The following is a 25,816-nucleotide window of genomic DNA, read 5'->3' as shown; positions in this document are numbered from 1 at the left end:
TTCTGTCTCTACTTATCAAAAGGTATGTCAAGGGACACCTGGGTGACTCAGTGGGTTAAAACCTTTGCTTTTGGTTCAGGTCATGATCTCAGGGTCCTGGGATCGAGCCCTGCATCAGGCTCTCTGCTCAGCAGGGACCCTGCTTCCTCCTCTCTCTCTTTTTGCCTGCCTCTCTGCCTACTTGTGATCTCTGTCTGTCAAATAAATAAATAAAATCTTTAAAAAAAATTTTTTTAAATGCATGTCAAGATTGAAAAAAATTACCAAAATTTTAAGACTGGATGATCTCCTTGATGTGTTTTAGTGCATCAGTTTATTAATTTCCTTATTTATAGAGTTAGGAAATATCAGCGCTCTTTATGTCATAAAATTCTTCCAAGAAATAAATAAATGAAATGAAGTGATCATTAAGTGCATACTACAAACATTGGTCTGTAGAAACTACTCTATGATTTTAAAGTAATAATAAAAATTCTTTTTATTATTACTTTGTTATCTTTTAAAAATGTAGTGTGGCTGCTCTGTTTCATTACACCCAGCATGGGTTCTTATTTCAGCTCTAGCTTTATGATATATATATATATATATACACACACACATATAGAAAATATATATATAGTGGATTCTATATATATAATATATATTATGGATTCTATATATATATATAAATATATATATACATTTCATAAAGCTATATATATATTTATGTATTTTATGCATTATTATGAAAGTAACTCTTCTGGTTTTGGGGGCATTTAGGTTATTATTCTTAGTTTTTGACGGTGTGGTTAGTTTTCATCTTTTTCTCTCACATTCTGTGTCTCTTTGCAAAAGAAAGAGAAGTTAGGGGCTTTTATGTCTAGGCTGCTAGACAATGATATTTAAATTCCTCTTGATCGTATATAAACCATATAAAACTCCAATTCATTTATCTTCACTGACTAAAATATCAACAATAGCAAGTCCAGTCTCTCTGGTCTTTCCAGCGAGCTCCCATCTAGGCCAATCTCTGAATAGCCTGAGGCTGTTCCATAGTCCTTTCCTGCACCAGATTTCTTAATACTCTAAGGAAATTCATCTCAGAACTTCTAGGAACTCTTGCTGACCAGGTAGCAGGTCAGATCTTCTGTATGTGATCCAGCAAGCTGCTCTCCAGAGCAAATCCAGTGAGCACAGAGGTAGGCTAATTATCTGAAGAACCCATTGCCAGTTTTCAAATTCATGTCATTCAAGTTGGCTTTTTGTTGCCTAATAATATGGAAGCAAAAGGATGTGCCTAGGAAGAAAATGTTCCTTTTTATATGCTGGAGAATTTAGAAAAAAAAAAAAATGAAATTCCATTTTCTTTTTCGTGCAAATCAAAATCTATTTAAATCATAAGCTCTGAGTTCCATTTAAAACTTACGGTTACATCAGGAAATTATATCTCTTCCTAATTTGAATTTAATGTAAACTGATTTTTAATTGTTTCATATAACCATGAGTAACAGATATTTTTGAACACTGCATGGTAAAAATCAGCAAATATGTCAGACAAAGCACAACATTAAAGGAAATACCACAGCATATGTTGACAGTTATAGAAGAATTGCTGCTGTTTTCACCCTTCACACCAGAATAATTTTTTCAATATTTACCTCCCATGTGTAGAGAGGGAAACATATGGGGCTTTACATAATCGTAAGCATAAACAGGTGGCTACTTAGGTACATTTAATTTGTAGGCAACAGCAATACTGAAAAACGCAATCAGCGCCACATGGCTCCCCAACTCCTTCCACTAACATTCCATTAGCAAAATTAAGATCATTAAAATAGAGGGAGGGTATACTCCTCAGTCAGTTCGCTTCAACTACCTTTCAGGGCCATGAATAAAACACACTTTCAAAAATGCCTTGGCATTTTGCTGTTTCTTTTGTTCAAGGGAACTTCAGTAGCTGTGTATAATGTATACCTTATGAACAACTACAAGCAGCACAATATTTGCATTTAAAATGTGCTTACATCTCCCTATAATCTGCTCATTATGGACATAAAATTATGGTGATTAAATTCTAAGCAATTTATCAAAGCATGGGGTCAGACAAGCTCTTCAGAGCAAAAGCAGTCCACTCTAAGAGGTCACCTAAGGCTGATTTCCATATTCTAGCACTCTGACAAAATCTGTAGACATGATTGTTGCTAGGATTTTTTGCTCAGTCTGTGTCAGATGCTACATTGTGGATTCTATATATTTTGTCTCATCTGATTTGACCCAGATTGGAATATTTACTTTGTCCTCTTTGGCCCTGTAAATACTGATCTCTCTGACCTTCCAACCATCCCACAAAGGATTAGAATTCTAGAGTAAAAGAAAATAAAGAGAAAGAATAACTGTTATTATTTTGCTTTTTTGGTGTTTGCTATGTGTATGTGTGAAATACTGTGTAAGCATGTTACACGTATCAACTCCTTTAATCATCACATTGACTTTATGAGGTAGATGATATAACTTTCTCCATTATGCAGAGAAGGAAATTAATTGTGGCCCTGGGGGGTGTAAGTTTTTGAGTTTACACAGTGATGAAAGGACTAAAGCCAGAATTAAACCCACGCTGTTGAAATGAATAATTAACATTTTTAAAAGCCACTCCATTTTACTATTGGGATAGTTGTGTATTGCTTGTCCTGAAAATTCTACAGCCTAAAGTCACCCAAAGCCAGGAATAATAAATGTGCAGTATTTCTGAAGAATTTCCTAAAAAAGCCTAGTGAGAGACTTTGGGGTGGCTGAAGTCTGTGGCGGTTCTTCCCAGTCCCAATGCCTCTGTGTGTCTTCCTAGAATACAAGGGGCAATGCCCTGCACAGTCCAGGGAGCTGTGCTCTTGCTAAGGTTTCTGAGAAGTCCTCACATTCTCTCACCTTCTCCTAGACTGTTACTCATCCTCGGTGCTTGGTGGAGAGAAAGATTTATCATGAACAACTACGTATGACACATTTGTTAGTAACCCAAGATTATAACAGAGCTTTAGGCATAGACATCAAGTTATATAATTTGATTTCAAGGTCTAATATTATTAATGTAAGTTGTTAACCCAAATGTATTGAATATTACAAGGTCACTCCTTTCAAGGAGTTTAAGTGTTATTGGGAAAAAGACATTTTTGCTTGTTTGCTTTTACTTTTTTCTTTTTTTCTTTTTTTCTTTTTTAAGATTTTATTTATTTATTTGACAGGGAGAGAGATCACAAACAGGCAAGGAGGCAGGCAGAGAGAGGAGGAAGCAGGCTCTCCGCAGAGCAGAGAGCCCCATGCGGGGCTCGATCCCAGGACGCTGGGATCATGATCTGAGCCGAAGGTAGAGGCTTTAACCTACTGAGCCACCCAGGCGCCTCTCTTTTTTCTTTTTTTTTTTAATGCAAAGTTTGAACCAAAAAGGTAAAGATGAATCGAAAGCTTTTATGATTTATTCTTTTTATCTCCAGGTAAAAGAACTATTAATAGCTAATAGCTATTATAGACAATTTTGATCCCATTGTAAATGTAAAGATGTTCAAACACAGGAATTCTACAGTCTCACTTAATCTCCTCTAACATTTAACAGATGCAGTTGCCATCTTTGATATGATTCCTGCCTTCCCAAAGACTCAGTAAATTATTAGGCCAAATTTTCTTATCATGAACTTTAACTTTCCTTAACATTTCTTGTTTCTGCTATTCTATCAAGACTCTTCTGTCTTATTCTATGAAGATTTTTGGAGTCATTCATTTGTTGAAGATGTTTAATAATCCTATAATTGATTCTGAGAAATCTGGAGAACTTTCTCACAATTTGGACATTATTATTATTATTATTATATATCTCAATACTTTGCTCGAGGATTATGATTTTTTGCCTTGATAATATATTTCATGCACCCCATTTCAGTTTCAAGTTGGTCAAAGATGCTTGAGCTAGAATTTCTCATGGAAATGTTGGATTTGGGGTAGTCTCGAAAAAGATAGTTTTTGTAGGATATGCTGACCTAAAAAATGTCTTGTAAACATAACAAAATGATAGAAAAGCCACAGGAAGCATGAGAAACGGGAAATCTATTTAGATACATTTAAAATAACAAGAATGTTAAGAATTTGATTTCAGGAGAAAGTGCAGTTACAATTTTTTTTTCAATAAACATATAATGTATTTTTATCCACAGGGTACAGGTTTGTGAATCGCCAGGTTTACACACTTCACAGCACTCACCGTAGCACATACCCTCCCCAATGTCCATAACCCCACCCCCCTCACCTTACCCCCCTCCTCCCAGCAATCCTCAGTTTGTTTTGTGAGATTAAGAGTCACTTTGGTTTGTCTCCCTCCCAATCCCATCTTGTTTCATTTATTCTTCTCCTACCCCTTTAACCACCCCCCCATGTTGCATCTCCACTTCCTCATATCAGGGAGATCATATGATAGTTTTCTTTCTCTGATTGACTTATTTCGCTAAACATGATACCCTCTAGTTCCATCCACGTTATCGCAAATGGCAAGATTTCATTTCTTTTGATGGCTGCATAGTATCCCATTGTGTATAGATACCACATCTTCTTTATCCATTCATCTGTTGATGGACATCTAGGTTCTTTCCATAGTTTGGTTATTGTAGACATTGCTGCTATAAACATTCGGGTGCAAATGCCCCTTCAGATCACTACATTTGTATCTTTATGGTAAATACCCAGTAGTGCAATTGCTTGGTCATAGGGTAGTTCGATTTTCAACATTTTGGGGAACCTCCATGCTGTTTTCCAGAGTGGCTGCACCAGCTTGCATTCCCACCAGCAGTGTAGGAGGGTTCCCCTTTCTCCACATCCTCGCTAGCGTCTGTCATTTCCTGACTTGTTAATTTTAGCCATTTTGACTGGTATGAGGTAATATCTCATTGTGGTTTTGATTTGTATTTCCCTGATGCCGAGAAATGTGGAGCACTTTTTCATGTGTCTGTTGGCCATCTGGATGTATTCTTTGCAGAAATGTCTGTTCTTGTCTTCTTCCCATTTCTTGATTGGATTATTTGTTCTTTGGGTGTTGAGTTTGCTAAGTTCTTTATAGATTTTGGGCACTAGCCCTTTATCTGATATGTTGTTTGCAAATATCTTCTCCCATTCTGTCAGTTGTCTTTTGGTTTTGTGAACTGTTTCCTTTTGCTGTGCAAAAGCTTTTGATCTTGAAGAAATCCCAATAGTTCATTTTTGCCCTTGCTTCCCTTGCCTTTGGCAATGTTCCTAGGAAGACTTTGCTGCGGCTGGGGTCAAAGAGGTTGCTGCCTGTGTTCTCCTCAAGGATTTTGATGGATTCCTTTCTCACATTGAGGTCCTTCATCCATTTTGAGTCTATTTTCATGTATGGTGTAAGGAAATGGTCCAATTTCATTTTTCTGCATGTGGCCGTCCAATTTTCCCAACACCATTTATTGAAGAGGCTTTTTTCCATTGGACATTCTTTCCTGCTTTGTCGAAGATTAGTTGACCATAGAGTTGAGGGTCTATTTCTCAGCTCTCTATTCTGTTCCATTGATCTATGTGTCTGTTTTTGTGCCAGTACCATGCTGTCTTGATGATGACAGCTTTGTAATTGAGCTTGAAGTCTGGAATTGTGATGCCACCAACTTTGGCTTTCTTTTTCAATATTCCTTTGGCTATTCGAGGTCTTTTCTGGTTCCATATAAATTTTAGGATTATTTGTTCCATTTCTTTGAAAAAAACGGGTGGGATTTTGATAGGAATTGCATTAAATGTGTAGATTGCTTTAGGTAGCATAGACATTTTCACAATATTTGTTCTTCCAATCCAGGAGCATGGAACATTTTTCCATTTCTTTGTGTCTCCTCAATTTCTTTCATAAGTACTTTATAGTTTTCTGAGTATATATTATTAGCCTCTTTGGTTAGGTTTATTCCTAGGTATCTTATAGTTTTGGGTGCAATTGTAAATGGGATTGACTCCTTAATTTCTCTTTCTTCTGTCTTGTTGTTGCTGTAGAGAAATGCGACTGATTTCTGTGCATTGATTTTATATCCTGACACTTTACTGAATTCCTGGACAAGTTCTAGCAGTTTTGGAGTGGAGTCTTTGGGTTTTCCACATATAGCATCATATCACCTGTGAAGAGTGATAGTTTGACTTCTTCTTTGCCGATGTGGATGCCTTTAAATTCCTTTTGTTGTCTGATTGCTGAGGCTAGGACTTCTAGTACTATGTTGAATAGCAGTGGTGATAATGGACATCCCTGCCATGTTCCTGACCTTAGCGGAAAAGCTTTCAGTTTTTCTCCATTGAGAATGATATTTGTGGTGGGTTTTTCATAGATGGCTTTGATAATATTGAGGTATATGCCCTCTATCCCTACACTTTGAAGAGTTTTGATCAGGAAGGGATGCTGTACTTTGTCAAATGCTTTTTCAGCATCTATGGAGAGTATCATATGGTTCTTGTTCTTTCTTTTATTAACGTGTTGTATCACATTGATTGATTTGCAGATGTTGAACCAACCTTGCAGCCCTGGAATAAATCCCACTTGGTCGTGGTGAATAATCCTTTTCATGTACTGCTGAATCCTATTGGCTAGTATTTTGGTGAGAATTTTCGCATCGGTGTTCATCAAGGATATTGGTCTGTAGTTCTCTTTTTTGATGGGATACTTGTCTGGTTTTGGGATCAAGGTGATGCTGGCCTCATAAAATGAGTTTGGAAGTTTTCCTTCCATTTCTATCTTTTGGACCAGTTTCAGGAGAATAGGAATTAGTTCTTCTTTAAATGTTTGGTAGAATTCCCCTGGGAAGCCATCTGGCCCTGGGCTTTTGTTCGTTTGGAGAGTTTTGATGACTGTTTCAATCTCCTTGCTGGTTATGGGTCTGTTCAGGTTTTCTATTTCTTCCTGGTTCAGTTGTGGTAGTTTATATGTCTCTAGGAATGCATCCATTTCTTCCAGATTGTCAAATTTGTTGGCGTAGAGTTGCTCATAGTATGTTCTTATAATTGTCTGTATTTTTTTAGTGTTAGTTGTGATCTCTCCTTTTTTTCATGATTTTATTTATTTGGGTCATTTCTCTTTCTTTTTGATAAGTCTGGCCAGGGGTTTATCAATCTTATGGATTCTTTCAAAGAACCAGCTCCTATTTTCATTGATTTGTTCTATTGTTTTTTTTGGTTTCTATTTCATTGATTTCTGCTCTGATCTTTATGATTTCTCTTCTCCTGCTGGGTTTAGGGTTTCTTTCTTGTTCTTTCTCCAACTCCTTTAGATGTAGGGTTAGGTTGTGTACTTGAGACCTTTCTTGTTTCTTGAGAAAGGCTTGTACCACTATAGATTTTCCTCTCAGGACTGCCTTTGTTGTGTCCCACAGATTTTGAAGCATTGTGTTTTCATTATCATTTGTTTCTATGAAGTTTTTCAATTCTTCTTTAATTTCCTGGTTAACCCATTCATTCTTTAGAAGGATGCTATTTAGTCTCCATGTATTTGGGCTCTTTCCAAATTTCCTCTTATGGTTGAGTTCTAGCTTCAGAGCATTGTGGTCTGAAAATATGCAGGGAATGATCCCAATCTTTTGATACCGGTTGAGACCTGATTTAGCACCGAGGATGTGATCTATTCTGGAGAATGTTCCACGTGCACTAGAGAAGAATGTGTATTCTGTTGCTTTGGGATGAAATGTTCTGAATATATCTGTGATGTCCATCTGGTCCAGTGTGTCATTTAAGGCCTTTATTTCCTTGTTGATCTTTTGCTTGGATGATCTGTCCATTTCAGTGAAGGGAGTGTTAAAGTCCCCCACTATTATTGTATTATTGTCGATGTGTTTCTTTGATTTTGTTTTTAATTGGTTTATATAGTTGGCTTGCTCCCATGTTAGGGGCATAGATATTTAAAATTGTTAGATCTTCTTGTTGGACAGACCCTTTGAGTATGATATAGTATCCTTCCTCATCTCTTATTATAGTCTTTGGCTTAAAATCTAATTGATCTGATATAAGGATTGCCACCCCTGCTTTCTTCTGATGTCCATTAGCATGGTACATTGTTTTCCACCTCCTCACTTTAAATCTGGAGGTTTTTTCGTGTCTAAAATTAGTTTCTTGTAGGCAAAATATTGATGGGTTTTGTTTTTTTATCCATTCTGATACCCTGTGTCTTTTGATTGGGGCATTTAGCCCATTAACATTCAGGTTAACTATTGAGAGATATGAATTTAGTGCCATTGTATTGCCTGTAAGGTAACTATTATTGTATATTGTCTCTGTTCCTTTCTGATCTACTACTTTTAGGGTCTCTCATTTCTTAGAGGACCCCTTTCAATATTTCCTGTAGAGCTGGTTTGTTGTTGGCAAATTCTTTCAGTTTTTGTTTGTCCTAGAAGCTTTTTATCTCTCCTTCTATTTTCAGTGATAGCCTAGCTGGATATAGTATTCTTGGCTGCATGTTTTTCTCGTTTAGTGCTCTGAATATATCATGCCAGCTCTTTCTGGCCTGCCAGGTCTCTGTGGATAAGTGTGCTGCCAATCTAATATTTTTACCATTGTATGGTAAAGACTTCATTTCCCGGGCTGCTTTCAGGATTTTCTCTTTGTCACTAAGACTTGTAAATTGTACTATTAGGTAATGGGGCGTGGACCTATTCTTGTTGATTTTGAGGGGGGTTCTCTGGACCTCCTGGATTTTGATGCTTGTTCTCTTTGCCATATTGGGGAAATTCTCTCCAATAATTCTCTCCAATATACCTTCTGCTCCCCTCTCTCTTTCTTCTTCTTCTGGAATCCCAATTATTCTAATGTTGTTTCATCTTATGGTGTCACTTATCTCTCGAATTCTCCCCTCATGGTCCAGTAGCTGTTTGTTCCTCTTTTGCTCAGCTTCTTTATTCTCTGTCATTTGGTCTTCTATATCACTAAATCTTTCTTCTGCCTCATTTATCCTAACAGTGAGAGCCTCCATTTCTTATTGCACCTCAATAATAGCTTTTTTTTTTTAATTTCAACTTGGTTAGATTTAAATTCTTTTATTTCTCTAGAAAGGGCTTTTATATCTCCCGAGAGAGTTTCCCTAATATCTTCCATGCCTTTTTCCAGCCTCGCTAGAATCTTGAGAATCATCATTCTGAACTCTAGATCTGACATATTACCAATATCTGTATTGATTAGGTCCCTAGCCTTTGGTACTGCCTCTTGTTCTTTTTTTTTTTTTTTTTTTTTTTGTGGTGAATTTTTCCTCCTTGTCATTTTGTCCAGATAAGAGTATATGAAGGAGCAAGTAAAATACTAAAAGGATGGCAGAGACCTCAGGAAAATGCACTTTAACCAAATCAGAAGAGACCCCAAATCGTGGGGGGGAGAAAGGGGATAAAATGAGGTTCAGGGGAAAAAAAGCAACAATTAAAAAAAGAAAACAAATAAGGAAAAAATATAAAAAAGAAAATATATATATATATTAAATAAACTAGTTTAAAAAAAACACTAAAAAAGAAAAGGGTAAAAGTTAAAATTTAGGAGAAGAAGAAAAAAAAATTGAAAAAAAATTAAATTAACTGCAAGACTAAAGAATCATGGGGAAAAAGCCATGAATTCCATGCTTTGCTTTCTCCTCCTCTGGAATTCCTCTGCTCTCCTTGGTATTGAACCTGCACTCCTTGGTAGGTGAACTTGGTAGGTGAACTTGGTCTTGGCTGTATTTCTTGTTGATCTTCTGGGGGAAGGGCCTGTTGTGGTGATTCTCAAGTGTCTTTGCCCCAGGCGGACTTGCACCGCCCTTACCAGGGGCTAGGCTGAGTAATCTGCTTGGGTTTGCTTTCGGGAGCTTTTGTTCCCTGAATGCTTTCCATAGAGTTCAGGAGGACGGGAATGAAAATGGTGGCCTCCCAGTCTCCGGCCTTGAGGAGCCGAGAGCTCGGGGCCCCACTCCTCTGTGCACCCTCAGAGAATAGCGCCCAATTACTGCCATCTCCCTGGCCTCCGGCTGTGCTCCGAGCTCACCGAGCCTGCGACTGGATCAAGGTAACCCCGAGCTGAGAGCTCACTCCTCAGCTCTGTCTCTGTAGCTGGCTTCCCCGTTCTAATACCTGCAAGCTCTGTGACACTCAGACACCCTGATCCTTCTGTGACCCTGTGGGACCTGGAGCCATGCTGACCCCGCGTGGGCTTCACCCCCGTTTAGCCTCTGGAGCGATGTCCCTCAGCAGAACAGACTTCTAAAAGTCCACTGCTCCGCCGCTTGCCGGGAGCCGGCCCCTCCCCCCGCAGTCTATCTTCCCATCGCTTTGGATTCACTTCCCCACCTGTCCTACCTTTCAGAAAGTGGTTGATTTTCTGTTTCTAGAATTGTTGTTCTTCTTCTCTTCGATCCCATGTTGGATTTGTAGGTGTTTGCAATGTTTAGATAAGCTATCTAGCTGATCTCCTGCTACCTGATGTAGTTTCAGCCTGTTACTTCTCCGCCATCTTGACTCCTCCTCTGCAGTTACAATTTTTAAAGAAGCAGAAGCACACACCCACAAAAATAAGTGAGATGCACTTTGCATCATTGGCAGAGAGATGACACATAATCAAATGTGTAGTGGTTTGATTCATCTCCAAATCTTCTTCTTCATATAGCTCAGTTAATTAGAAATTTTTGAACATGCATCTCAAGTATCTATGTATTTATTCAAAATTGTGTGTACATCTTTGACATATCTTTACCTTCAACTTAAAGGCAAATTTCTTTGTGATGATCATGGAAATGAACTGCATTTTGATAACTTTGAGATCTTAAAGAAGTTTCAGCCACTTTTTATATATCATTAGACTAGCGTATCCTTGTTTTACCTCATAATATGGCTGATGAAAAGTTTGAGTGAGAGTAGAAATGTCAACTCTTTCATTTCTTTGTTGCTCCCCTGTATTTATATTGGTTTTATTTTCAATACATGGGTTCTTTGCAGGTAATGCTTAAAGGCATTTATCAATTTTGTCTGAATTCCTTTCTTTAAAAACTATGATAACATATTCTGAAAACCCACTTAAATATGGCCACGTGACCTGCCACACACTGGAAATACATGAGCCTGTGTGGCAGCCCTGTCAACCCCCCCACTTTGTGTAGTCCCCACACCTCCCTCAGAGGCCTCACCTGCATCTCCAGGTACCTGGCCATCTGACACATGGACAGATGAGATTAGTGCCAATCAACATTTTAAATATCAGTGAAATTCATTTTCTTATGTTGCTTGATTTAAGAATCTCAAAGATTTTCTGCACGCAAAAGGAGAGAACCTTCTTCATTAGCTAATGAAAGCCTAGAAAATCAGTTTATAATTTATAATAATAATGGAAGATTGTAATGTGTAATTGTGATTAAGCCCTTGAACTTTAGAGACATAAAAACCTACTATGTACATTGTGAGCCATGGGGAGATAGAGGATTTATGACATCTTTTCAAACTTTCATGTCCTTTTATCTGTGAAATATATGTGTTTTATTTGTAGCTACCTCACAGTGCAATTCTGATAATTAAATATACATATACATTTCCAGCATATCTAAGCTGCATATTTTAATAATCCTATTTTTGTTTTTTTCACTATTAGTTTTTTTATCATAGTAAATATACTGTTCAATCTCCATCACCCTTTTCCCTCATTGCCCCACTGACCTCCCCTCTGCTAACAATCAGTTTGTTCTCTATAGTTTAGAGTCTGTTTTATGATATCTGTCTCTCTCTCTCTTTTTTCCTTTACTCATTTGTTTTGTTTCTTAAATTCCACATATGAATGAAATCATATGGTATTTGTCTTTCTCTGGCTGGCTTATTTTGCTTAGACTTATACTCTCTAGCTCTATCCATGTTGCTGCAAATGGCAAGATTTCACATTTTTAGGGCTGAATAACATGTGTGTGTGTGTGTGTGTGCGTGCATATATGTGTGTGTGTGCACACACACACACACATACACACGTATATACCACACCTTCTTTATCTGCTCATCTATCACTGGACACTTGGGATGCTTCCATAATTTGGCTATTATAAATAGTGCTATAAACATAGAGATGCATGTAAATGCATGTAAACATAGGGATACCTTTGAATGAGTATTTTTGTATTTTTGCGGTGAATACCCAGTAGTGCAATTCCTGCATCATAAGGTAGTTCCATTTTTTATTTTTGAGGAACATCCATATTGTCTTCCACAGTGGATGCACCAGTTTGCATTCCCATCAACAATGAAAGAAAGTTCCTCTTTCTCCACATCCTCCCAACACTTTTGTTTCTTGTGTTTTTAATTTAAGCCATTCTGCCAAGTGTGACAGCTCATTGTAGTTTTGATTTGCATTTCCCTAATGATGAGTGATGTTGAATATCTTCATGTATGTTTTGACCATCTGTATGTTTTCTTTGGAGAAGTGTCAATTCATGTCTTCTGCCTATTTTTAACTGGATTATTTGTACTTTGGGTGTTGGGTTGTTTAATTTTTTTAATGTATTTTAGATACTAACCCTTTATCAGATATGTCATTTGCAAATATTTTTCTCCCATTCAGTAGTTTGCCTTTAAGTTATGTTGATTATTTACTCTGCTGTGCAGAAACTTCTTATATTGATGTAATCCCAATAGTTTATTTTTGCTTTTATTTCAGGAGACATAGCTAGAAAAAACATTGATAAAGCCAATGTCAGAGACGTTACTGCCTGTACACTTGTCAAGGGCTTTTATGGTGTCAAGTCTCACTTTTAAGTCTTTAATCCATTTTGAGTTTATTTTTGTGTATGGTGAAAGAAAGTGGTCAAGTTTCATTCTTCTGCATGTTGCTGTCAGGTTTTCCCAACACCATTTGTTGAAGAGACTGTCTTTTTCCCATTGTATATTCATTCCTCTTTTGTTGAAGATTAATTGACCATATAAATGTGGGGTTTATTTCTGGGTTTTCTATTTTGTTCCATTGATCTATGTGTCTATTTTTATGCCAGTATGATATTGTTTTAATTATTACTGCTTTGTAATATAACTTGAAGTCTGGAATTGTGATACCTACAGTTTTGCTTTTCTTTTTCAAGACTGCTTTGGCTATTTGAGGTCTTTTGTTGTTCCATACAAATTTTAGGATTGTTTGTTCTAGTTCTGTGATAAATGCACATTGGTATTTTGATAGGGATTGCATTAAATGTGTAGATTGCTTTGGGTAGTATAGACATTTTAACAATATTTGTTCTTCCAACCATGAACATGGAACATCTTTCCATCTTTTCTGCATCATCTTGAATTTCTTTTATCAGCATTTGATAGTTTTCAGAGTATAGGTCTTTCACCTCTTTGGTTACCTTTCTTTCCCCTCAATTACAGTACTGTGATCATTTTGATGATGTATGTGTAATGTGAAAAATAAAATTTACATGTCTGTATGCAGTCTTTTGAGGTCTTTTGAGGACTTTCTCACATGTGGCGATATATATTGCTTTTTATCCTTTCAGCTAAGCACATATAATCACCACTGTCCTGTGAATTCCTCTGTCTACCTCTTAAACATCTGGTTAGTGGGGACTCAAGGATTCCAGTGAGTCAATGCATGTAACTTTGTACACAACATAGCTATATTACTGTATACAACAGCAATCTGGTGCTACTGTTTTGTCCTTGGCATTCTTAGGTGTTTCCTGATTCCTCTCCTCTGTCATAGTGCAGTTGTATTATGTTCTATGAATAGTGAGATTTCAGTTAGGGGTATTGTCTATGGCTTTTATCCTGCCATCCAATGTGAAAAATGTGTACATATTTCATACTTGACTCTTACCACTTACCTCTCAACAGATCATCCAGCTTAACTTTAACAAAATAGTGTTTTTGAGTCAATGGGAAAAGATTTATGACTGTTACTGAATGTTACTTTTTATCTCTTGGATATTCCCGGGAAGAGGGAACCATAGGATTTGGAATTGGGGATGTGGCAATTAACAACTAGGACACATCCAAGCTTTTACAAAACAGACCAATTATTTACCCTGTGTTGGGCCATTACTTTCAGAGAATTAGTAGGCATAGTTCACTCTAAGATTCCTTATCTCAGAGATGGAGGGAATATTTTTGGTTGGAACTGGGAAAGCAAGGAAGGCTAGATATTAGCCTATGAACATGATTGCAAAATCTTCATGATGATCTTATGTTTTATATTTTAAAGAATATTATGGGGATGCTTGGCTGGCTCAGTTGGTGGAGCATGTAGCTCTTGATCTCTGAGTCATGAATTCAAGCCCCACATTGGACAGGAAGTCTACTTAAAAAAAGTTTTTTTTTAATAAAAATAATTTTAAAATAATGTGATATACAGTTAGAAATTTTAATTTTTAAAATTACTCCCTATTTGGGTGGAAATTGATGAGATTTTAAAAAGGTAGAAAAAAATCTGATGAGCGTAAATTATGCACAGTGAATCAGGAAGTTACTCTTGTTCTTACACTGGAGGCTCTGGAAAGGCTGATAAATGCAAAGGGAGAATGGGTAATGAGACCCATATACATATCTTGTGAACGAGAACAAACATGTTTTCCTGAGCAATGTCCTTGTGAGTTATGTGCAGGATGGGAAGGCAGACTAGTATGGTGGCAAGAACATAAAACTTGGATGCCAAAGGTCTGATTTGAGATTCTAGAGCCATGGCAATGAAAATCGTGACCATTTTTATATCCTTCAGTGATAATATTTGTTATATTGTCCTTAAAAGATCATTGTCAGCATAAATGATGCATGAAAAAAAAATTTCAACCTTGTGAATTTCCATACAAATTTCAGTTGTTACTACTACTAAATTGGCAGATCATTAAGAATTGGTTAAAATTATAATGTCTCCAAAAACTTAAGATTCAGAGATAAGATCTTAAAGACTAAATTCACTCATCCGTTAATTTTCAATAGATCAATTAATTGCATTTCCTTATAACTTTTGTTTCTCAAATGCATGCTCTTTATGAATTTCTCCTAATTTAAAAGTAATAATATCCATTTTAATAGGTGACAATCAAATTTGGAAATTGCAATATATTTTCTTTCTGTTTGTAGCTTACTTTATGAAGGTTACATATTGCCTAATTTCATAATCACCCTATGATCCCTCAGCTCCTGAATTGTTTTGGGGGAGGGGGATGAACAGCAAATTATATTTTCTCCTGTGTAAAACTACTGTACTCTTTGTGAAAAGATGGAGGAAAAATTGATGAAATATAAAGCTGATCAAGCTTATGGTACTTTAGTTTATTGTGAAATTGAAGTTTCAATACTGCATCATATATATATATGTATACACACACACACACATATATATATATGAACATACCTTAGTTTGTATAGTATCAAGTTGCTGTTTAGAAAGATAAACTCTGGATTGGTGGCAATAGTAGATGAAGAAACAAGTTAATCAAAGATATTGTCCTATGTCTACCACTTAGTATGTTAAACTGTATACTTAATCATCTTCTAAGGGAAAACACACAGGTTCATAGATAGATTTTTCTTGCAATAGAGACATCCAACAAGACAGCTATGAAGTATTTGATTAACTTGAAATAAATAGTGGCCCTTAGGATTTCAGGTTTTTCTGCTTTGTAACATTTTAGGTCTGTTATTACCTTAGGTGAACGCAATTCCCCAAGAGAGAAGATGCTGAATTAATTCTTCTATGACTTATGTCATCAATATATCTAGAAAAGGAATAAAACTATGTGCCTCTACCATTTATGAAATTCTAGGTAGCTTTTTAAAAAACATTTCACAAAAACTGGTCAATTTTATATACCCTGATAATGAGTGTAGGCTCTTAGAAACAAATCTTCACATACAGACAAATGATATAAAACAAAGGTATGCACATGCACATACACACAAATTCATTTATTATCAGAGTTCAAGAATATTCTCTTATTGGATTTTCCCTGATACAAGATCTAATAAAATAAGAAGCTCCCTCAAAGTTAATATTTCTTTGTTCCACTGTCTTCAAACACACCATACAGTGAGTGAACCCTAGTGAAATTTCTAAAGCTTTTCAGGACAGATTGCGTATACTACCTTACTTTTTGCCAGGATTGCATCACTGGACTTTTTCAGGATGTTTATGTCTAAAAACAACCCAAATCCTTTTTTTTATTTCGGCAAAGATTAGCTACAAAAATAACTGATCATTTGTGTAGTAACCCATAATAGACATGAGACATTATAATCTGTTAATAATGATTTGATATGTAGATGAATTTAATTGGAATATATTTGTTGAGTAAACTAATAAATGATTTTTCAAGCTATATTGAATTCTAGTAAGATTGTCTCATTGTTTAATGAGTATCTAGCAAGATAATCTATCTTCTTAATTCTTGCTAGTATATAATACTGTCATTCAGTTACTTTTGTGTTAAGAGAGCAATTACCTACTTTTCTTCTTTGTTCTTATTTTCTCTGGAATTTATTAAAACCTCTTCAATAAAGTCATTTCTGAAAATGCTACAAAGCAGATGTGCCCATAAAATAAACATAATTGAAAGAGGAGAATTAAACATGCATGCCTCAAAAGCTATATCTTAAATAGTAAAAATTCACTGTATCAGTGATTATTCCAATAGTATTAGAAGAAAAAATTTCCAATAGTGAAACTATGGCAAAGTTAGAGAAGCAATGAAAAGAATGATATACCACCAAGAGTATTCAATCAAGGGCAGCTGCCTAACCTGACATTTTTTAAAGGAGAGTTACATGGAGCACCAATATATCATGGTATGTTATAATTTATTAATGGATGTTTCCCCAAGAGTTTACAATTAAATTTTCAAAATTCTACATGTTATATTCTCTTCTTGGGAGTTGCAAGGTATCTAAAGTTTCTGAGAAGTATTTAATTGGAAAAATGTAGGTAAATGCACATAACATAAAATTTACTTTTAAAAATGTACAATTCAGTGTCATTAAGTACATTCACAAGGTTGTATAATCACCACCACTGTCTCCTTCCACGTATATAGTTCTGTGATTGTTAATTTGACCATGAAACAGTTTTCTTCTGGAATATCTTTTAATTTTGGTATGTCCAGAAAATATACTTATGGAAACAATGATCTGATCCAATCCTCTCAATTTAAACATTGAAAATAGAAAATGTGATTTTAAGAAATTAAATGTCTTGCTGAAGATTACACAGGTCATTGGGATACAGTCAGTCAGTATCTCATTCATATTTCCCACTTCCAAGAACAGCACTTTTCTATTTCAAGGTATTTTCCCCTTGTTTCCATTGGTGTTGCCTGGATCCAATGACCCAGTAACATACAAATAATACATTACAATTTGACTTGAAAAATTCAGGACTAAAACAAATACATTACTTTTTAAAAGCTACATTGTACTTGTTTTATAACTCTCTCACTGTGGATTTCTTATGAGAACTTTCATTGTAAGAACTCTCTTTAATTTACATAATTCTTTTGTTCTTAGGTCTTTTTAAGATTGTGGCTGATAAAACTCCATACCTTACTATGGAAGAAATAACAAGGACCATTCACATTGGATCAAGTAGACTAGGGCATCCTTGCTTCTATCATCAGAAGGATCTAAAGCTAGACAATCTCATTGTAAAACATGGTGAGCAAATCATGCTCAGCTCAGTTGAAGAGATCAGTGGAGAAATAATGGTGAACTGTGGAGTGGTAAGGAATCAGCAGAATCACTCATTTACTTTGCCTTTGTCACAAGAAGGAGAATTCTATGAGTGTGAAGATGAACATATTTATACCCTAAAGGAGATTGTTGAATGGAAGATCCCAAAGAACAGAACACGAACTGTGAAGCTTACTGGTTTTTCAAATAAGTGGGACTTAACAAATCCATTCCCTAAAGGCTTTTATGGTGCTCTGGTTCTCAAACCTGTTTATGAGATTCAAGGTGTGATGAAATGTAAGTATCCACTGAGAATGATGCTCTATGAGGGTGAGCACTGTGGGGTTTGGGAAGGAGGAAGGCTTTAGTTTGAAGAATGTGACGCTGTCCCCGACTTGTCCTTTAAGACCACTGAGAGTTAGATTCTCATCTGTAAATAAGTAAACCATGTATTTCGTGCAAAAGTCAAATTGAATATATATATATATATATATATATATATATAATAAATTGTGTGGTGCTATCAAAATGTAAATGCAGTAATTGGCAGGTGCAGACAGGTTAAACTACTAATTCATTTCCATCACTGCCAGTTAAACATGGTCAGAAAAGAGCTACTTTTAAAGATAGAGTATATTTGGCTAGAAAGAGCCTTTCTTGTATGAAGGTGGTCAGCAAAGTGATAAGGATGCAAAGTTTCCTTAATATGTCCCTTACTGCTATTTTTGTAATAGCTTTTTTTTTTCCCCCAGCTACCCACCACTGGTCATAAATCTTACTAGCTAAGAGTCCCTCTGACTCAAGGGAAAATGATGTGACAAATTAATTCACACATAAGTGTATTTTAATATATAATATTTATAGGATTATTTGTATTTAAAAATAGGAATAGCTGGAGAGACCATTGTAACCCTAAAGGAATTAATACTTTGAATTTTCAAGATCATGGCACTAAGTGGGCAACCATGGAGCAAAGAGTTCTGTAGGTAGTCAGAAGTCCTGGATTCTGACTCTGGGTCAGTAACTTAATAGTTGATGACTTTGAGTGAGCCATTTAAACTGTGACTTTGCAGAGGGGATGATGATACCTCTTTTGCCTACCTCTTAGAATTGTTTTAAGAATGAAATAAGATTGTATTAAGGTACTGTGTGTAACACTTGAGATAAAAAAGCAGTATGTAAAAATGTTTAGTCAAAGGTTATTCCTTGGATATCTCAAATTCTAATTATCTCTGCTCCTATAAATATTGTTGGTTGTTGGTCACTTACATAAATATGAAAGAACTGTTGTGAATCTTTGGGTAGGTTTTAGAACTACATGTTAAATTTTATTACATGTAAGTGATTTAACCAGAAATTAATTAATTCATCTGAATTAAAGGTACAAGGAATTCCATTCAAGTAGTGATTATATTTCAATACTGCAAAAAATTGAGGCCACAGCATGATCATTTTTTAACATGACAAAAAAATGGATGTCACAGCAAATTTTAGACCTCACATTGGTGTTTTGTTAGCTGTCCCAAGATGTGTAATTGAAATTGATAATTGGGTTTTCCTCACTTTTCATAAAAAATGTATATAGCATTTTCTCATTTTAAAATTTGTTAATTTTTAAAAACCATTGGCATCTCCTATCACACAGCTGCAAATGTAGGCCAACTCAGAACCTAAGCATGTGAATAAGGTGGCTACTGCATTTTATGAATTTAGATTAGAGATCAACAAAGGCTTCTCTGAGGAAAAGTCTTCAGCTAAGACTTGAAAGATGAGTAGGAGGCAGTAAGGCAAAGAAAGAGAAGACAACATTGAAGGAAGTGATAGCAATTACTAGGAAAGCAAGTAAGCAAGATATTGGAGCTTCAGTATAGCTGGTGTGAGAAAAGAGAGGATAGGTTGAGACAAATATCAAAACATGCAACCGAGTAGTGGAATCAGTCATGGAGAGTTTTGACATACATGTTAAGGGGTCCAAAGGGCAAATTAGTAAAGGGTTTCAGTGGAAGGGACAGGACAGAGGAGTGTAAGGAGGCCATTAGGTGTATGGCAGGGTACTGAGGGGTTAGCACAATAGTGATATCAGCAGGACACTTGTTCCTAATTGGTATTTAAGAAGTACAACCAACAAGATTTGGAGTTCTGTTGGAAGGAGGAAAGAAGTCAACCTGATCCGTAGGCTGCTGACTTGTTCTACTAGTTGGATGGTGATACAGTTTACTAAATATAAACATTGACAAATGAACAAGACATATTAACACAACTGTTTAGATGGACTTATGTATGGTTTCATGCTAACCAAGGCCCCAGAAGAAGGCCTTTGGTTAAGCTAGCATCCTTTCCAAAATATTTTAGTCTAATTTCCATTCTTTAATGGTATTTAAATCAAATTTTGATTTCTTTTGGATCTTTACTTTTTTAGGGATTATTTTAGACATTAGTTCTTTTTGTATAGCAATTTCAGGACAGATGCTGTTATGGTACTGCTTTGCATGTGTACTGACTGCAGAATATTCTCTGGAAATAGAGGACAGGTGTCCCAACACAAAAAGTCCAATTTTAAAAATTACTGTTGTAGGCATTTTTCTTCTAAATATAAAATGTAGACTATTTTTTTTAAATCAATTGTGGTCTTGTTTTACATTATTCTATCTTATATTAAAGATTCAAACTTGCCTTGAAGTCAACAGCATATCACTTGCTAAGTTACTTTTCGATGGCCTGGTGTTCAGGCATATTTGAAAACCCTCTTGTCTCAAGTCCTCCCTTTCTCAAGAAAAAGAATAGGTCTGAGGCAGGGATAGAAAATTTTAGAGAAACCTTAGGGGTAAAAGCAAGATGAAAAAGACTGAGAACTATGGGAAGCTTTGAAATATTGATTTGCTGAAAAGAGAACATAGTAAGTAAATAAAGAAAAGAAGAAATATCACATATTCTACTCCTGGTGTTAGGTTTTTAATATGTTATTGATGTGAAAATTTAGGCATCATAAAAAAGTAGCAGGGCATGTTTACATGAAATATTAGTTCCTGGAAACTCTTGGTCATAATTCCCATTACAGGCCTGAAGCCCCTCTTGACTCTCACTATACATTTCATGATTTATAAGACATTCTATCTCTTTGGAAAATAGATATAAATAACCACCCAGGACCTTTAACTACTAGTCTCATGTAAGTCATAGTAAGATCTGTTTGTGTCTTTCACTGGAAGATAAAATTCATGTTAATGTGGCAAATGGAATACATAATATTTACAAATGAAAAACTGAGTCATCTATTTAAAGTTGTTACTAAAAATCAGAAATCTTGCTTGTTAAAACTTCTTAATTGTCTTATGTTTTGATGTACAGATTGATAATTACTTTTCTCCTGATGAAAATTTCAAGAATCGAAAAAGCTGCATTTCGTTTTAGGTAAAAACATCAATGCCTTCCAAAATTTAAGGGTACAGTTTTTGCTTAGATATATGACATATCAACTCATTTATAAACTGAAGGTTGGAATCACACAAACAGAAAGGTGGTATCAGAAAAGCAGTATCTGAATTTTGAATAATAGGTGTTAAATCAATAACAAAAAAAAGAAAAAAAAACAAACATTGGTTGTTTAGTATTCTGAGATGACTTCTTAATTTTTTTTAAGATTTTATTTGTTTATTTGACAGAGAGAGATCATAAGTAGGCAGAGAGGCAGACAGAGAAAGAGGAGGAAGCAGGCTCCCCACTGAGCAGAGATCCCCAATGTGGGGCTCAATCCCAGGACCCTGAGATCACGATCTGAGCTGAAGGCAGAGGCTTAACCCACTGAGCCACCCAGGTGCCCCCCTGAGATGACTTCTTTCTTTCATTTTATTTTTAAAAATAATCTCAATATTTATCAAAGTCAAAAAAGTCAAATCGTGGTAAAAGGATTTATAACAAAGTGATCCCTTGACCATTCCCAAATTTTCCCCATGTTCTGCTGCTTTGAGATAACTGCTTTAAATATTTTGTCTCTGCGTTCTTGTATTTACATTTGAATTTCCAAATAAGGTAAAGGTAGTGCAATTTTTCAAGGCATTGACTTTATATAGGATTTGAAGAACACTCATCCCCTTCATGAAGACTCCACCCTAGCAACCTTATCAAATTCTAATCACCTCCCAAAGACCCCACCTCTTAATACCATCGCACTGGGGAGTAGGGTTTCTTTTACTTTTTTCCTGGGTGCGGGGGTGGGGGGTGGTGGGGAGTAGGGTTTCTATATGTTTATGGGGGGGGATGAAAACATTTAATCCATGATAGGGTTGTCTTGCGACTTCCCTTTAAAACCATCTGGGTGGTCCTGTTTTTTCACTGTGTTGGCAGTTTTTAGTCTGGAAACTCAGATATTTCATTTCTTAGATAATTTCTTTGATAGTGTCCTTTCAACTATTTTTTTTTTCTCTTTTTTCTTTCTGTAACTTCTGATCTTTTGTTGAAGTTCCCATACTGATCTAGGACTATTTTCTTCCCTATTTTACATCTTTCTTGTCTTTGGTTTACCTTCAGGGAAAATTCTTAACTACGTTTCCAACTGTTTTAATGAATTTTTAATTTCAGTTATCATATTTTTAATTTCCAAGAGTTATTTCTTACATCATTTTTTAAATGTTACTGTGTTCTTGTTTTAAGAATGCAATATCTTATCTCTCTGAGACTATTTTAGTTTCTTAAAGTTTTCTGTGTTCCTTGAATTTTATCTGCCTGTTTGGGATGCCTGGGTGGCTCAGTGGGTTAAGTGTCGCACTCTTAAATTTCAGCTCAGGTCATGATCTCAGGGTCGTCAGAACCTTGAGTCAGGGTCCATGCTTGGCATAGAGCCCACTTAAGATTCTCTCTCTCCCTCCCCCTAAAAGGAAAAAAAAGAAGTTTTGCTCTGTGTCACTCTCATTAACTGTTTTCCTCAAATGCCTGGTGCTTGTTTGCCATTTGTTCATATTTATATGTGGGACACTATTTTTTTTTTTTTAATTTACAAGTGAGGCATGTTTACGTAATAGCCCTTTGTTTCTGAATTTTAGGTTTCATTTTGCCAGCTTTTGTCCTCAGAGCATTCCCTAAATTCAGGCTCTGTAAGCCTTTCCTCTAGGACTTGCTCAGTTTCATCTGAGAAGAATCTTTCTGATACCTTGTGGGCCTTCTGAAACTTCTGTAGCTGAGTGGGGAAGTTGCTTGAAGGTTTCACCATTCCCCCATAGGGTTAGACTTAACTCCTTTGCTTTCAGTCCCCCTGTTACTTCCCTGATTGCCTGTGCCTAGCTTCCAGATTCTGTGACTCTTCATCAACTGCTTCCTGCAAAGAGAAAGGTCATAGGCATGACCACTTGTCTTCTCCAGAATAGAGTTGGAGACCTGGAGTTAACCACGCTTCAGACATTCAGATAGCCCCTTTGTCCCCTAGATTCTCATTCACAGGTCATAGGAGCCTTATATCTCCAATTTATGACCCTTTTTGAAATCTCATGGGACAAGCTTTCCATTGTACTATGGCTTCTTAGGAACATAGGCTTTCCTTTTTCTTTTCTGCCAAATTTTTGACCGTTCTGCCATTTGTGCTCTACCTTCATTCCACGTAAAGGTTGTAGATGTATTTTAGATTTACTGAATCTTATTCTCTTTTTTTCTTTCTCTTTCTTCTTTTTGCCCTTATGCTAAATTTGAGAGAAAAAAGGGTTGGAGGGGTGCCTGGGTGGCTCAGTCGTTAGGCATCTGTCTTCAGCTGGGGTCGTAGTCCTGGGGTCCTGGGATCGAGCTCCACATCGGGCTCTCTGCTGGGCAGGAAGCCTGCTTCCCCTCTCCCACGCCACCTGCTTATGTTCCCTCTCTCACTGTGTCTCTCTCTATCAAACAAATAAATTAAAAATCTTAAAAAAAAAAGAGGGGTTGGAAAGACAATTTTTCACCTATAAACTCACTACTTACTTAAACTAGTCCCAGCCCAGAACTTTTCCTGGACCTAGAATAATCTTGAGAGAACTGGTTGCTAATTTTGCTAAAAGAGAAGTACAATTTATAAACAGTATTTTTATTAAAACATAATTTTCAGTAATTTATTAGCATATCAGAGTGAGTTTCTTATGTATTTATTTTTATATTCTCGATGCATGAGATAAGTAAATGTTCAATATTGAATAAATTGAATACATGAGGGGTGCCTGGTTGGCTCAGTGGGTTAAGGCCTCTGCCTTTGGCTCAGGTCATGATCTTGGGGTCCTGGTATCAAGCCCTGCATCGAGCTCTGGGCTCAGCAGGGAGCCTGCTTCCCTCTCTCTCTCTGCCTACTTGTGATCTCTCTCTGTCAAATAAATAAAAATCTTTAAAAAAATCGAATACATGAATTAATGAAGCAACTAAAATATCTGTTTCTGTATGCACACATACTGCATAGTACAAAGTTCCTATTTAGGTAACAAGAAAAGTTTTTGCCTCACCATATCCAGATATGATTTATTATGATAACATATTTACGAATTTAATAGCTAAGGAGAAAGAATATTCACTTCAGGGCACCAAAGTTGTATCGTTTATATTTGTATAACAGGTTCAATTTTTATTAGTGATGCTTTTCCTAATGTGCCTATGAAAATATTGTGACTTAACATGATATTTAGAACTAATGAATACTTTAGTCCACTTCCATTTCATTTTCTTCCTTTAGGCAAGTAATATTATTGCTAGTAGAAATATCAAACGGCAAGCAGTATAAGGTACAATTTATATATGTATTTATTTATTCTTATACTACCAAATGTAAATATTTATTCTTATACTTCCAACTGTAAATATTTTACCAGTGTTCTCCAGAAAAACAGAAGATATTTATCACATTATATATAATTATATTGTATAATATAAACAAAATTACATATTAATTAATTTTAAGGACTTGACATGTAATTATGGGGGCTAATAAGTTCAACGGTCATAGGACAGATTGGCAGGCTGTAAACTCAGGCAGAAGTTGATGCTATAATTTGAGGCCACATTTTTTCTTCTCTGGGAAACTCCAATATTTGCTCTTAAAGCCTTCAAATGATTACATGAGACTCGCCGATGTTATCGAGGGTAACATTGTTCACCCAAAGTCAACTGATTTAGATGTTAACCACCTTTGCAGAAACACCTAGAATAGTGTTTGATTAAGTAACTGGGTACTATAGCCCAGGCAAGTTGATAGATAATAACCATCACAAACATCAGTGGAGAACCTTGTTGACGTGTGTCATCCAGGATAAGAAAACGGCTAGTCACTTCTCATAGCTTTTATAAATTAAATAAAAATATGAAAGGAAAACTATTATAAATAAGCCCATAGTAAATATAGGTATATTCATTTTAAATGACTCTTAATTTTTGAGTGAAGGTCGTGATGATTTTTTTTTTCTGCTAGAAATGTTAGAGAGCAACCCAAAAAGCACTTTCTCTATTCATAAATACAAACAACAATAGAACCAGGGAAGAACTATCTAAGAAAATGAAATTGATGGTATAGTCTCTTAAGTTGAAATGAAGCTGAATAAATGGCAAAAAAAGATAATTCACAGAATATTCATAAAGAAAATTGAGTCCAAATGGATGAACAATAAAGAACATTTTAATTTAAAAGCCTAGAATCAGGCAAAGTTTGGAAATTATTAGTGCATTTAATAATCACTATAAAGAGCATAATGTGATACAAAAATATAAACAAAACAATTCACTGAGCAATCACATATGAAAACACTTTTAAGAAAAATATAAGTATAATCTTGGAAAGTAAATGACAAAGAAATCAAACTTAGTGAAAATTTCCAACAAATAAAAGAATTATTATTATTAGATAATAATGTCGGAGGAACTAGCAGCTGAGAGAAACTGCAGGGCTGGAATTGACAAAACTTGTTTTTAAAAAAAATATATGTAGAAACAATAATCCCTTATGGCTTTTTGACTGGGCCTGAGAATTAAATTGATTTAGACAGATTAAATAGAGAAAAGCAGATAGATTTACATGTGTCATGTGAAAGGGGAACCCTCAAAAGGGAGTGAAGACTCCCGAAAAGACAAAACCTACATGCTTTTATATTGGTTTGAATGAAAGAGGCAACTGTGGAAAAGTAACTAGACTAAGTATTGTGGGGGGACTAAAAAAAGATAAGAGTTAGTTTAACAAGGTCTGTTTGGTCAGAATT

The 25,816-nt window shown here is 35.7% G+C and overlaps 1 protein-coding gene across 4 annotated transcripts in view; it reads left to right on the top strand.

Moving 5' to 3' along the window:
• THEMIS (thymocyte selection associated) overlaps window positions 1-25,816 on the top strand; it is a 184,435-nt gene that overhangs the window by 69,190 nt on the left and 89,429 nt on the right. For all 4 annotated transcript variants that reach the window (XM_032862500.1, XM_032862499.1, XM_032862501.1 and 1 more), the window contains exon 3: window positions 17,466-17,924. In XM_032862500.1, coding sequence (XP_032718391.1) covers window positions 17,466-17,924 — 459 coding nt within the window. The remainder of the gene's footprint in view (window positions 1-17,465; window positions 17,925-25,816) is intronic.

The sequence above is a fragment of the Lontra canadensis genome, unplaced genomic scaffold (genome assembly GCF_010015895.1).
Source record: "Lontra canadensis isolate GAN:19392208 unplaced genomic scaffold, GSC_riverotter_1.0 scaffold23, whole genome shotgun sequence".
NCBI lineage: Eukaryota > Metazoa > Chordata > Mammalia > Carnivora > Mustelidae > Lontra > Lontra canadensis.
This window is presented reverse-complemented; position numbering and strand designations above follow the sequence as displayed.